Genomic DNA, 13,154 nt, shown 5'->3' on the forward strand with positions numbered 1-13,154 from the left:
TATTTACTGAAATCCACATATTTCTCAGTTGTATGGCTTCTTCCCCCCCATGGGCCTTAAGTTGGTCCATCATTCATTTGAATTTCAGATGCTGAAGCCAGTTTCAGTGAAGTCCCCACCACCACCACCATCCCACCTCCCTCTTCCTGTCTCCTTCCCCTCATGCAAGCATAATGTTTTAGGGGGACTCCATATTAGGATCCTGGGCCTTCATTGATATTAATGCTCCTTCATCAGTGCGCTTGTCTCCAAACTGCGACCACTCCCAGGCAATCGTTCTCATGACTGGACAAGAGTGCTATTGTTAGCTGTATCCTGCTCTGCGCTGAAAGTACTGCTGTTCTTTTGAGGAAGGAAGTCGTTATTGGTTGTTTGTGTAGCACCCACGTGCATGTGGGTGCTTTGTCTGACGGATAAAGGGCTGAAAGTCATTCCCCTACAAATGGATCGAGTCTCTTGAGAATCTGTTTGTTCACTGGAGATTTCGAATGTTTTCAAGGCGCTGATGGTTTCCCAGGCGTTCTCCTGTGTTGCGCATATGATTTTGTTCCGCAGGAGATTTTGAGGAAAATCCTTCTTGCTTGTGTATGTTTCCTGCAAGGGTGACTGTGTGCGCAGCAAAAAGTGTGTGATGATCATTGCTCTTGTTAGTAGGCAAAGAAGTGGTCTAGTCTTTGCGTAGGTCACGTGTAGCCTATTCCACTGTGGTGGTGTAGCATACCCTGGACTGAAGGGGTCAAACGGTACAGAAGTTGCACTTGCCTCTCCTCTAGAGATGATAATCATTTTTTTTTTTTTTTACAAAAGAGATTGTTTGTTTTCAGTGTTTTTCCATGAAATAGATTTTTCTGACTGTTGTTGTCACTAAGTTGACAGTTTGTGGACAGTTTCACTCTGAAGGCATTGTTAGTTATACTTTCACACCTCTGCAAAGATTACTTACTTTTCAGGAAATTTTATTGTGGTTTTCCACTGAAGAGAGTTTTTATCGCTTTCCCATCCAGAGATTGTTGTGTACCAATTTCCACTGAAGTGATTGATTTTTTAAATTTTATCACAAAAGAGATAGTTTGCTGTTTGTTGCTAGTGGATAGGTGGTTACAGTTTTCTACTTTGAAGACGTGTGTGTGTGTGTAAATTATATATATATATATATATATATATATATATATATATATATATATATATATATATATATATATATATATATATATATATATATATATATATATATATATATATATATATACATATATATATACATATATATATATATATATATATATATATATATATATATATATATATATATATATATATATATATATATATATATGTATTTGTTCCGTACCAGAGGTAAGATGACACAATGCTTGTGTGATCAGATCAAGCCTGCATCCTTACCTCGATGGCCTTAAAGAAGCCTTGGGGGGGATGGGTAGAGGAATTTGTTGCTTATGGGGCGCTCGAAATATGCAAACAAAGTCTATTAAGGACGCAGGTACACTTCCTATCGTCGTATTGATATAACTGATCGAATTATTCATGAATGAACGCAGTGTGCACTTCCTGACTGCCTCTTGGAAGCACCAGACGTGACACTTGCTTCCGGGTGGTTGGTGGAAATCGTCGGGGACGCAGCCGTCAGTTCATGCCATTGGTAAATTTTCGTTTTGGTAATTGTAAATTGTGTAAATATGCAGTATTTCATCACCATGCTTTCATATAAACTTGACACTATGTCACCATCATCGCTATGTGAAATTTTTTTTTACAACCTTTTTTTTATCTATTTATATATTATTTGTATATATTTATATATTATTTTTTGTATATATTTATATATTATTTTTTTATATATTTATATTTTTTTATATATTTATATATTATATTTTTTAACTGATCTCTTCTGTCTGTATTTCCTGTTACATTCTGTTACTTCTTCCAAATGGACGCCATATTCTTTGGAAGCTTGATTTGCAAGCCAATGGCCCCTGTAGGCTTGTTCCATATGAATAGGGTTCTCCTTCTGAATAATAATAATAATAATAATAATAATGTTTCAAGAAAGTGTTTGTTGGTTTTCCGATCGTCAGTGAAGATGTTTCCAAGACTATTTCCTCTGACTGTGGTAGTCTTATTTTGTTTTGCTTGTATATTGCTTAAAGTCATCACGTCACATACGAAAGTTCATGTTTTGATTGACACAAATACCTGTGTAGGTATATGAAGCGGCTACTGTAGCGGAAGTTTTTGCATAGATGGGTTCATCCTTAACTCGGCAGGTACCATGGATGAGGCTTACGCCAATTTTACGTTGAGTAAAGTTTACTAAATGCAGTAAATAAATTAAAGTCTTAAATTGAATGTGGTGATTAATATTCTCGTTTGATGATTGCGCTCCTTAAGAATGTGCTCTGATGAGTAATTGGTTTTGATAAAAAGTCTCGCCACCAAATGAAAGTCAAGAAAAAATGGGAAAACGGCAATAGCATAAGTAGCTCAGCTGATCGCCCAGAAAGTCTCAAGGATGCTTCTTAGTTTCCAAGACCTTTGGGCTGTTTATAGAGTTATTCAGTGTGTTTTCTCTGAGTCCTTGAGTGATTTTTTTTATTTTTTACCCAGAGATTCTCTCTCTGTCTCCCACTCTTTCATTGGCTCTTATCGTAATTTATGTGTACTTTTATATATATATATATATATATATATATATATATATATATATATATATATATATATATATATATATAAAGTATATATAACTTAAAGTATTTGCAACTAGATGCGTACATGTACAGTATATACTGAAACGCAAACTAGTGTCGAATGTTGACGCATCTGCTAATTACCTAAACACGTTGCACACACGACCATACGCATTCACACAGCCTAGGGGCCAAATATTTAGCCAGAACTTGAAGCCACCACCACGCACATGGGCCCCCAACAATTGTCGGCCTGGTGGGGTGGTCATAGTACGCAGTTGAGTCTTATGAGTCCTATCTTCTGCTCGCGGCCCCAGTGACCCGTTGAATGGCTCGGTTGGGAAAGCACGTTATCTCTAACAGTTTCCAACTGGCAAGCTACTCTCTCTCTCTCTCTCTCTCTCTCTAACCTTGAGTTTGAAGCAGAGGAGGAGGTACAAGTGTGTGCACGCATGGCTGCTTCCTTAGTGTTTATGCCTGCCTATGCTATATGAATGGCTGGATACGTTTCCGTAAATAAAGGTGGTTCAGAGTCTGTAATTGTGAAGTGTATTTAATATTACAAGCATATGGTTGAAGTGGTTCAGTCTGTAATTGTGAGGTGTATTTAATATTACAAGCATATGGTTGAATCTAGGAATGTCTGCGCTCACTAATGTCTTGGAATGTGTGCCAAAAGGTAAACGAGTATTTGTGATTTTTACCGACTGAGAGGCCACTTTTTCTCTCAGTCTGCTTTCCTTTGCATATGTTGAAACGACAAAATAAAAACGATGCTCGTTAATTTGCCAAGAGGCTGAAGTGTACTTGGGTTTATACGTGTATTTCTAGGTAATACAGTGTCGTAGAACATTGTCTTAGTCGTCAGTATTAAGATTTTTCTTTTAAAGTTCGGCGATACAGACGTGCCTAACCTAACCTAACACTCATCAGCGTATATATGTATACATATTTTTTTCGTTGTACACATTTCCATTGTGTGTGGTTGTGCGTGTTCTGGAGACATCCCTTCTCAAGGACACACACACACACACACACACACACACACACACACACACACACACACACACACACACAGTGTCCGTATGTTGGTGTATCTGTTTTGTGTATGAAAAGCGACACCTCGAATACCAACTAGACCGGTTTGCTGAATGTGAAATGAGAAAACAAATCCTGATGATTAGGAATTTGAATTCATAACAAAGCTGCCAAAGAAAGGTGAGCTGACTGTTATGTGGTGACTGTTGAGACATTGCGCTTACGTCGGTCATGATAAAAATATTCCGTAAGTTCATCTTCAGTAAGGTGATGTAAGAATTTGATAAAATGTGTAGAAAGGAACAAGCGAGTTTTCAAGAAGGCAGGCGTTGCACAATTCAGATATTTATGTTGAAGAGTATTATGCAGCAGTGTATGGAATATCAATGGAAAGGGGAAGAGAGTATAAGTATTGCGGAGTAAATATGGCCATTGATGTCAGGATGAGAGAAGCAAGTCTCAGAAGGAGCAAAAGGAAAGCTAGCGGTGTTTGGTAAAGATTGGGAAAGAGACTTGAATGCCTATAAAAATCAAAGTGTGGGAATATATGAATGGGTTTTTGAGTCAGTTTACCTTTATCGAAATGGAGTGTGGATGTAGATTGGGAATGAAAGGTCAAAAAATTGAAGTTGTTCAGATGAACTGTTGACATAGTATATTGGTGTAAGAAGAATGGTTAGTTTGAAATGTGGAGATACGAAGAAATTGTAAAAGGGTTGTTATAAGTGATAGGATTGCTCAGGCTGTTTTGCAATGGAAAGAGTGGATGACGATTGCTTGGTGAAAAGTGTATGATTCAAAAGCATTAGGGAAAGGAGGAAAGAGTAAGCCCTAGGAAGGGGTGGATAAATGGTCTGAAACAGGTTTGGAAAAGAAGGGCTATGCTTTTCAGGAAGCGTGAGAATGCAGGTAAGTTAGGAGTAAATGCAATCGGTATGTAGGGATCGACGCGCTGCTGATGATCCTCATGTGTAGGTTTGTGAAGTGGCTGATGTTGTTGGAGTATTACGGCCGAGTGAGTTAGTTCATGATTCTTCTGTAAAATATGAATGTGGAGCCACACACTGTTAGGGGAAACAGCCTAATGTACCCACTTGACTTTTATATACTAGCAAAACTTAACGCATAGGGAATTGATATATGAGCACATCTGCCCTAACCATGGTATAGTGAATTTGGTATTAAAAGGTGTTTGGAGTTTTACTTACATACTTACATCATATTAGTATCATTAGGACTAAACGTTCATGGAGGAAATCATTTGGTAGATCAGTGATTGACTGGTTGGATGACTTGCTTAATTGATGATAAAGAATTAGCATACGGACTGAATCAGTAGTAGGCGAAGGAATTCAGTGAGTTATTCTTGCATTATTCCCTCTCGGTGTAGAAATCAAGCTGAAGTAGGTGTGAAGATACAGAATGATATGTAGTATTTATTTTACTTTTTTTAGATTTGTTTTTATTGCATATTCATTATTAATTTGTCTTTTATTTCCTTATCCTAATGTGTATTTTGACGTAAGACGTACTTGAATGGGAACCCACCCGTGAAAGCAGACGCCCTTGGTACATAAACTCCCATGACCATTACAGAGCCATTGCAAACAGTCTTGGGAGTCACGTGTAAAGGGAAATGCGTCTAAGTGAGAACCCAAAAGCAAAGAAATTAAGTGGGTTCGGTCGAGGTACCTAAATGAGATGTCCAGCTGTCTTCAGAATCTCATTTCGACAATGAATGGTGGACATAGAATGAAAATGAGACCACTCGGGTGAATGCTGGTGGGATGAACTGTTTGCAGAGGACAGGAGATGGAAAAGGGTTGTAAGCTTAGTTACATCAAGAATTGGAAGTAAATCGATCAGTGAAGTATTGGCAGAAACTTCAGCATTTGAAGCTAATCCAGTTATAAAGTTTTTGAAAAGTTGTAATTTTATTGACAAAATATAAATACAAATATAAATAAAAACAAATCCTTCGGGCCACCCCTGCGTGAGGTGATAATCAGCTCATTGGTTTGGTAAAACTATTTTAATAATAATAATAATAATAATAATAATAATAATGATAATAATAATAATAATAATAATAATAATACAGATTTCCGAAATTCTCGGGCAGTGTCTGACAACAGCTTATCGAAATGTTGCTCATTTCATGTCATCGAACCGAGAGCTGTTGGCTTCCGTGTTCTCTTTTACTTTTCATTTTGTCTTGTCACTCTGCTTTTATGTTACGTTAATTGATTCAGTTCGACTTGTTGCCCCCCTTGTGTTATCTGTAATTATTGCGTTCTCAGTGTAGCATGAGGAGATTAGTGACCCAATGTTCTGGGAGGTGTTTGTGAATTAAGTGGTGTGTTTAAGTTGGGTGGGGAAACTGGTCTTTTTCAGGAGCTGCACTGCATTAATGCATAGGCACATTTTGCTAGTTATTATAAACATTGCACAGATATATGTTCCCACAGCAAATTACATATTTTCGGCGTCGATGACGACCTTATTAATTTCACACCAGATGACACTAAATTTAATCAGTCGATACAGTATTTCACTTGGGGTTTTCGGCAGCCATTGAGAAGTTAATGTAAGAAGAGGTATATGCTTTTACTGCTGGATGACTTTTGCTGACAGATACCTTCTTTACCTTTGTTAAATGTTAAATTTATCCAGCCAGTTACAGAAGGCATTGTTGAATATACAGAAATGATTATATCTTTACAGGCAACTTAAATTTTATGGTATGAATTAGTATCGTTAGTCATTACCATCCTTACTTGGTTCCAGCGCCAACCTTTCGTCAGTCTAGTGGGCTCCAGTTGTAGCTGAACTGGTTTTGGATGAATTAGTTTTTCTTTGAGGTCTCAAGTTTTCACAATATTTTCAGCGTAACGCTGAATATTCTGTGTACCTTGTCACCCTCGCCATTGTTGCTGTATGTGGGTGGAAATTGTTGCTATAGGGTTTTCATTAGCATTGTACGATATATAACTATTTCATAAAGATTTCAGCCATGCTTAATTGATTGATGCCACGCTGACAACAGCATCATTGGTTAATGTCACGTTGCTAACAATGCTTTTGTCTCTGATAAGCATGAACAGTTTTATTCTTGATAATGGGAAGAAGCAGGTCGTCGGGTACGAATGACTGAGAGAAGCTGCTCTCTTGTTACGGAAGCAGTGATGTTGTTGCTGATGATTGTTAGCTAACTGCTTTTGTCATTGATAAGCATGAACAGTTTTATTCTTGATAATGGGAAGAAGCAGGTCGTCGGGTACGAATGTCTGAGAGAAGCTGTTCTGTTGTTACGGAAGCAGTGATGTTATTGTTGATGATTGTTTGCAAAAAAAATCATTCTGATAGAGCGACTTGATTTGTTTATGCAGTCAGATTCGACCACAATAGATGGCAAGGACGAGAAATGCCCTTGTTACAGATAGTGAAAAATAGCTGTTTTTATTGCTGATGTTTAAAGAATCACAGTTGTGACCTTTGTTCTATTTGAATTTTTCTCCGACACCTGTATCCCTGATTCGTATAACCTTCCCGCTTTCAAGTGGCTTGTTATTGCCCTCTGTAGACGTTTACTGGGTCAGGGTGTAGGAAGTTTCCTGTCTGCACTTACTTGAGGCCTCATGAAAGTTTTGTCTGAGAGGAAGAACATTGAAGACATGGGGGAAGGAACGGGAAATTTTGAGCCTTTGGGATAAAAGAAAGTTTTGTCAGATATCTTGAAATTGTTGCATGTTTTCACGAATGGGAAATCAAGAAATTAGTAACTGTATGGTTTGAGTTCATTCAATTGAAACCAGATATTCTTGGCATAATATGAGTGTTGCTATTAAAGTGGCGCAATCGCAGCGCTTCCTCGACGATAGACAAGTAATATTAAGGAGTCGAGCAACGGGCCAACGGCACTTTCTCTCAGTACTGGCGTCAGGAGGTGTGGCAGACCTCTCGACCAATCAGCGTTCAGCATTTTGTAGCATCTCGGCATATATACTTATTGTGAAATTTTACGAGCTTTAGTGCAGTTGAATACATTTTTTGGAACTCATTTTAATGTTTTCTTTACGTTCCTTGTGTTTTGCTTTGTGTTGTGTCCGTGCGGGTGTGATAACTGGTTTTATCTGGATCGCGGGGAGTAAAGAGTTACCAGATCGTCTATTATGAATTTTTTATTTTCCCCTTGACATTTTATTGATTTATGTAATCCTTATCATTGTCTGTATGCCTCTTACTGTCTATTAAGGCGGATGTATGTTAAAACCTCTAAAAGAATATTTTCAGATATTTATAATAATACAAGTGTTATTAAAATTCTGATTCTCATATTGTTTATTTGTAAAAGTCAGCTTCTACTAAATTAGTTACTGAAACTTTCAATATAAATTAGTCAATAGAATAAATGAAGTGACAACGGCAACACCGGAGTGTATATAAGCCATGCCTGGGACTCGCCGTGTCTAGTCCGTTACCACCAGCAGAACTGAGCACGTCTCACGCCACCTATTCATTTTATTCTTGTCAGTGATTTGTGTGTTTATTTCTTTGCTGGAAGAATTGGAAACGTTGACGCTGGTGACATTTTTAAGAACGTTTGTTCTAATTTCTTTTATTGCTGATAGTTTATTTTATACAGAGGAAGTTCTTTTATAACTAAGTCCGCCAGAAAAGGAATGGAATACACTGCTTTAGTAGAACGAGAAGTTAATGGTGAGTAACGTGTTAATGTAAATGTGAGGCTGGGCCATTTGTACGCTGTTTTGACGTTTTCACGTAAACAACGTGCATAAATGTACGTTTCTTATATGGTTCATTTAAAAGAATTCAATTTAGCGATTTTTTTTTCCTTAAACAAAAAACCGCCCATTCACTTGTTACCGGAATATTTTTTTTTATTTTTTCGAAATGGCAGAAGTACTGTGTGTTGCAGGATACCAGTAGGAATTAACAAATATCAGTTTATATGCCAGCGTGTTTGCAGTAGAAGTAAAGATCAATTAGCGCACATGTTATATCACCATTCTTTATAACTGCAGAATGACGGACAAAATGGTAAGTAAATAATACACCAGTCACTTGGAATTGTGATCGGGTTATTTTTTAAAATATTGTTTAGTATGTTACAGTTGCCGAAAGTAACAAACCACCCTTAAAAATATATATTGATGTAATATAGTTCCATATGTTTGAACGTAGATGCAATACAAGGAAAAAGTGTTTTGCTTCAAAATATTTCTTACGGGGTATCCAGTGGGAAGCCTGTCTTTGAAACTGATTTTTCCCACTGCAGCATTCGGCTTGAAAAGCTGCATGTTTACGTTTAGGAGTTGCACGATGGAGCTCGTTATTTCCGAGAGCCAGACAAGGCCATTTTTTCATGTTAACCCCCTGGAAATTGATGGCCCGAATGACTATGCAACAAAGAGTAACGGTATCGTGGCGTAATCGCCCTTCCGTCGACTGACACTAAAGTTCACTGAAGTTTATTTCAAGTTCCTCGCGGAAGGTGCATTTCACGGCTGTGTACCGAACAGCAAATTACAATGTACTCATTTAATGGTATTTGATTACGGTAATTTTAAAGATTTTCAAGTATTATAGTTAAGTATGTTACTGGTTTATTTTCCGGAGATAAGTATTCGGTTCATAAGTTTTAACCGAATATCATATGGGCTTGAGGATTTAAAACTTATTCTGTATTTCCTCACAATTTTGCGTCAACGGTTTATTCCATTTAACATTCAAGATAAACGGTTTATGTTTTTATTAAAATAACACCATGGTTTAAAGAGCAACTCAGTAAAACGCGTTTTGATCTCACTAGTTACTAGATTTCGTTGGTCGTGTTGGCATATCTGCTTTACGTGCTCATGCACGCGCTCAATAAAAGCCAAGGTAAACATGTTCAGCCAAACAACCCCAGGATTATTACAACACAGGGTAAGTCACTCCTTTACCAGGAGTTAAATCAACTTGTTTTTATAAGAAAAAAGTCACCGCTTGACGTAAGTAATAAAACCCACAGCTTGCCTTTATCTCAAATCGCCCAAGCCGCCCCCCCCCTCCCCCCGCTGTTTGGGGGCCCCGTCATGTGTGTGTGTGTGTGTGTGTGTGTAGGGAGGGGGTGGGGGAAGCGTTAATCGCAGAGGAGGGTTCACCTTGATGGGGGCCAGGGTGCTGTGTCGCCACAGAGCTGCGTTTTATTTACATAACCTGTTCGGGGAAGGAGAGTTGCACCATTGTATGTGTATTTGGCGATTTGTTTCTTCGCTAGACGGGGCCTTTTCGGGACAATGCATTGAACTGTCTTGCTGTTATGGTAAAGTCCCCAAACTAGTGCCGGTTTTGCAAGACGTTTTAATTTTGTTGTATATTTTTCTTTATTTTTTTATTTATTTATTTATTTTATTTTATTTTTTTTTTTTTGAAGCAAAGAATTCGGCGTCAGTTACACTGGTAGTGTTGTGCCAGATAATTTAATCAGTTGTCCAGATGCTACGCTGGCTTGTATTTGGGTGGCTAGGAAGAGTTTTTAGTATTGTGCCAAATTTTGCTAAGCTTTGTTAGTCCTAAAGCTGTCATACATGATACTGTGGCCTCGAGAAGTTGAGATTGTTAATATGATAATGCTGCCATACTGATTTTGAGAAATGTTTCAAAACGATCATTAATTTGGTTTATGTAAGTACAGTCCAGTCATTGCAGTCTTGCGAACAAGGACCCAAAAGCTGATCATTAGTTATTACACGAGACAATACCAACTCATAAATAATGCTGTGCGTTTAAGAAATGAATTGTTAATGTTAAGAAAAAAAACGCTGTTCGATTGTCATTAGAATTAGACACATGCAGTAGCGCACGGATTATAGCTTAAAAAAAAAATGTTGGTCTCGTGAGATAGCCAAACATTTTTAAGGTGAATCGTTTTCATTTCCCTCGAGTTCAGCCAAAATAGCAAACTTAATCCCGCCCTCCTCCTCCCCCTCCCAATTGTCGCTCTCCTCATCTGAGACCCTGGGTCGCTCTATTCTGCCTTCCCGTCTAGACTCGGGTGAACACACCAGAAAAAATTCCATGCTGTTGCCAGTTCCTTTTTTGTTGGGGGTGAGGGGGGGGCTTCTGCAGCCGAAGTTTGTAGTAAGGGATTGGTGTGAAGTTGTGGTTTTTAGAATTTCTGTTTTTAGATTCCCTGTCGAGCTTATGCAATGATTTGCAATTCTTGGCGTTTTGTCACTGGCTTTGTGGGTTAATCAGTCTCTTGTTGGCGTAGTTCCAAACAGTTCATCCAAAACATTGTTAAACCGTCGATCTTTTTTCTGTAATATTGTTGATGCCTGTAGGTCTGTAATGCAGAAGTTTTTTTTATAGATATTGTTAATTTCTTATCTGCGTTCTTCTCATATTACCAGACATTGTTCATTTCTTATCTGCATTCTTCTCATATTACTAGGTTTTGTATTCTTTGCAAGTTTGTCCGTTATGCTAGTTTTTAATAATAATAATAATAATAATAATAATAATAATAATAATAATAATAATACAGGTTTTTGTTAAACAAAATGGCAGTTTCAACAGCATTTATTTTATATAGTAAACGCTCAATTCGTCTTATCAATTGCTTTTCTTGCGCTGGAATGGTTGCAAGCAATTGACCAATATTCATATCCGGTGGTTTAGTGATGTGTAGGAGTTGGTTCTCGTGGAATGTCGACTAGTTTCGCCCTCCTCGTTAGGGCATCATTCAGGACAGGATCGCAGGATGCAGTGGCTGTAATTGCTTGCAACCATTCCAGCGCAAGAAAAACAAATGATAAGACGAATTGAGCGTTTACTATATAAAATAAATGCTGTTGAAACTCCCATTTTGTTTAACAAAACCTGTATTAAAGAAGGTCTTTTTCCTAATTTTACAAATAATAATAATAATAATAATAATAATAATAATAATAATAATAATGAAGAAATCCACAATGATGTTAGTGTAAACATATAATTTATATATGCTTACACTGGCATCATTGTGGACTTATCCACCATTTTAGTGACTCGTCACTGAGATTTTTATAATTAATTAATAATGGTTATAATGTCTGTTTGGGTGGACCTTTCAAGCTTTGTAGAGATGAACACGGTGTTAGGATCCGGGGAAAGGACCAGTCACGCGGCCATGTTGAAAGATAGAAAGTGATGAACAATATTGGGTAAAAGAATGAGACACACACAAGCGCTCTGTTTACAACTGTTAAAATCGTGAAGTCTCGTTGTTCGTATATATTGAAGGTCGCTTCTTTTGGCACACTGTTTGTACAGTGTGTTAAGTAGCTCATAGGGAGAAGACAAAGTATTTTGGTGTAAAAGTAAAATTTGGATTAAAAAGGAAAAGTTGTTAAATTGCCTGCTCATGGATTCCGAAGCGGACACCTCTCTCTCTCTCTCTCTCTCTCTCTCTCTCTCTCTCTCTCAGGGAGAGGAAAAATAACCAGCAAACAGTAGAGTAAAACCTAGATCCACTCCTTTCAGAGAAAAAGAATGGTATATATACAATATATTAATCACCATTCATAACGTTCCCTTAATTTTTCTTGTGTTTTTCGTAGTTGCCAGCACAATAGTGATTAAGAATAGATTCATTCTCACGCCGAAAATATTGCTCAGACGAATTTTCAGTGTCTAGACCGGGGCCAATGCAGTGCAATTGTAGCCGTTATAGGGCAACTGTTAAATCTCGGCTTCTGGGCATAAAACCATGAGTGTCAAGGGATTGTGTTGGCGTAACAATGATAGGCTTAGAGACTCCGGCTGTGAACTTGACAGTCTTGGAACGGACTGGTGGTCGAAGCCTTCCTGAATACATTAGTATGTTAGGTTGCACGTCTAGGCTGCCATTTTGGAATAACCATTCTTATGCAAGTACGACGTACTGCGTCGTATCTCTTCGGGCAGGGTCTTCCTGTAAGTCGGATATCCTCTCTCTCTCTCTCTCTCTCTCTCTCTCTCTCTCTCTCTCTCTCTCTCTCTCTCTCTCTCTCTCTCTCTCTCTCTCTCTGTAAAGTGCCATTTTATGGCCATGATAGTATGTTCCCGTCAGCGATGTGGCTGTTTTAGTCATCTTATTTATGGTCCACAGAAGGTTATTTTTCTAGAAAGAATTCTATAAGAATTTCCTGAAGAACAGGTTTCTTTGGACCATGTGATTCTTTTATTTGCCTAATGTTTCAGGCTACTGAAATCTTAACTACCAATTTGAAAATCCTTATTCAGAAGATAAACTACTATTCATACGGAACAATCCTACAGGGGCCATTCCTTAACGTCTTCAGGTATGTTGATAAGAAGGACAAGGCAGACCTGATACAAGAAATACAATAGACAAAAGCTATTGTATTTATATACTTACCGAAT

The 13,154-nt window shown here is 37.7% G+C and overlaps 1 protein-coding gene across 9 annotated transcripts in view; it reads left to right on the forward strand.

Moving 5' to 3' along the window:
- LOC136831504 (WD repeat and SOCS box-containing protein 1-like) overlaps positions 1 to 13,154 on the forward strand; it is a 108,994-nt gene that overhangs the window by 74,565 nt on the left and 21,275 nt on the right. Inside the window, exon 1 of one of the 9 annotated variants that reach the window (XM_067092034.1) lies at positions 8,209 to 8,462. The exons of 4 other annotated variants lie outside the window; for them this stretch is intronic. In XM_067092034.1, coding sequence (XP_066948135.1) covers positions 8,426 to 8,462 — 37 coding nt within the window. In that variant the 5' untranslated portion in view covers positions 8,209 to 8,425. Of the gene's footprint in view, positions 1 to 8,208; positions 8,463 to 9,607; positions 9,693 to 9,850; positions 10,072 to 13,154 lie in introns of those variants that run through there. 4 more of the 9 variants (XM_067092029.1, XM_067092026.1, XM_067092025.1 and 1 more) reach the window with 4 other exon arrangements.

The sequence above is a fragment of the Macrobrachium rosenbergii genome, chromosome 48, assembly GCF_040412425.1.
Source record: "Macrobrachium rosenbergii isolate ZJJX-2024 chromosome 48, ASM4041242v1, whole genome shotgun sequence".
NCBI classification, from domain to species: Eukaryota; Metazoa; Arthropoda; class Malacostraca; order Decapoda; family Palaemonidae; genus Macrobrachium; species Macrobrachium rosenbergii.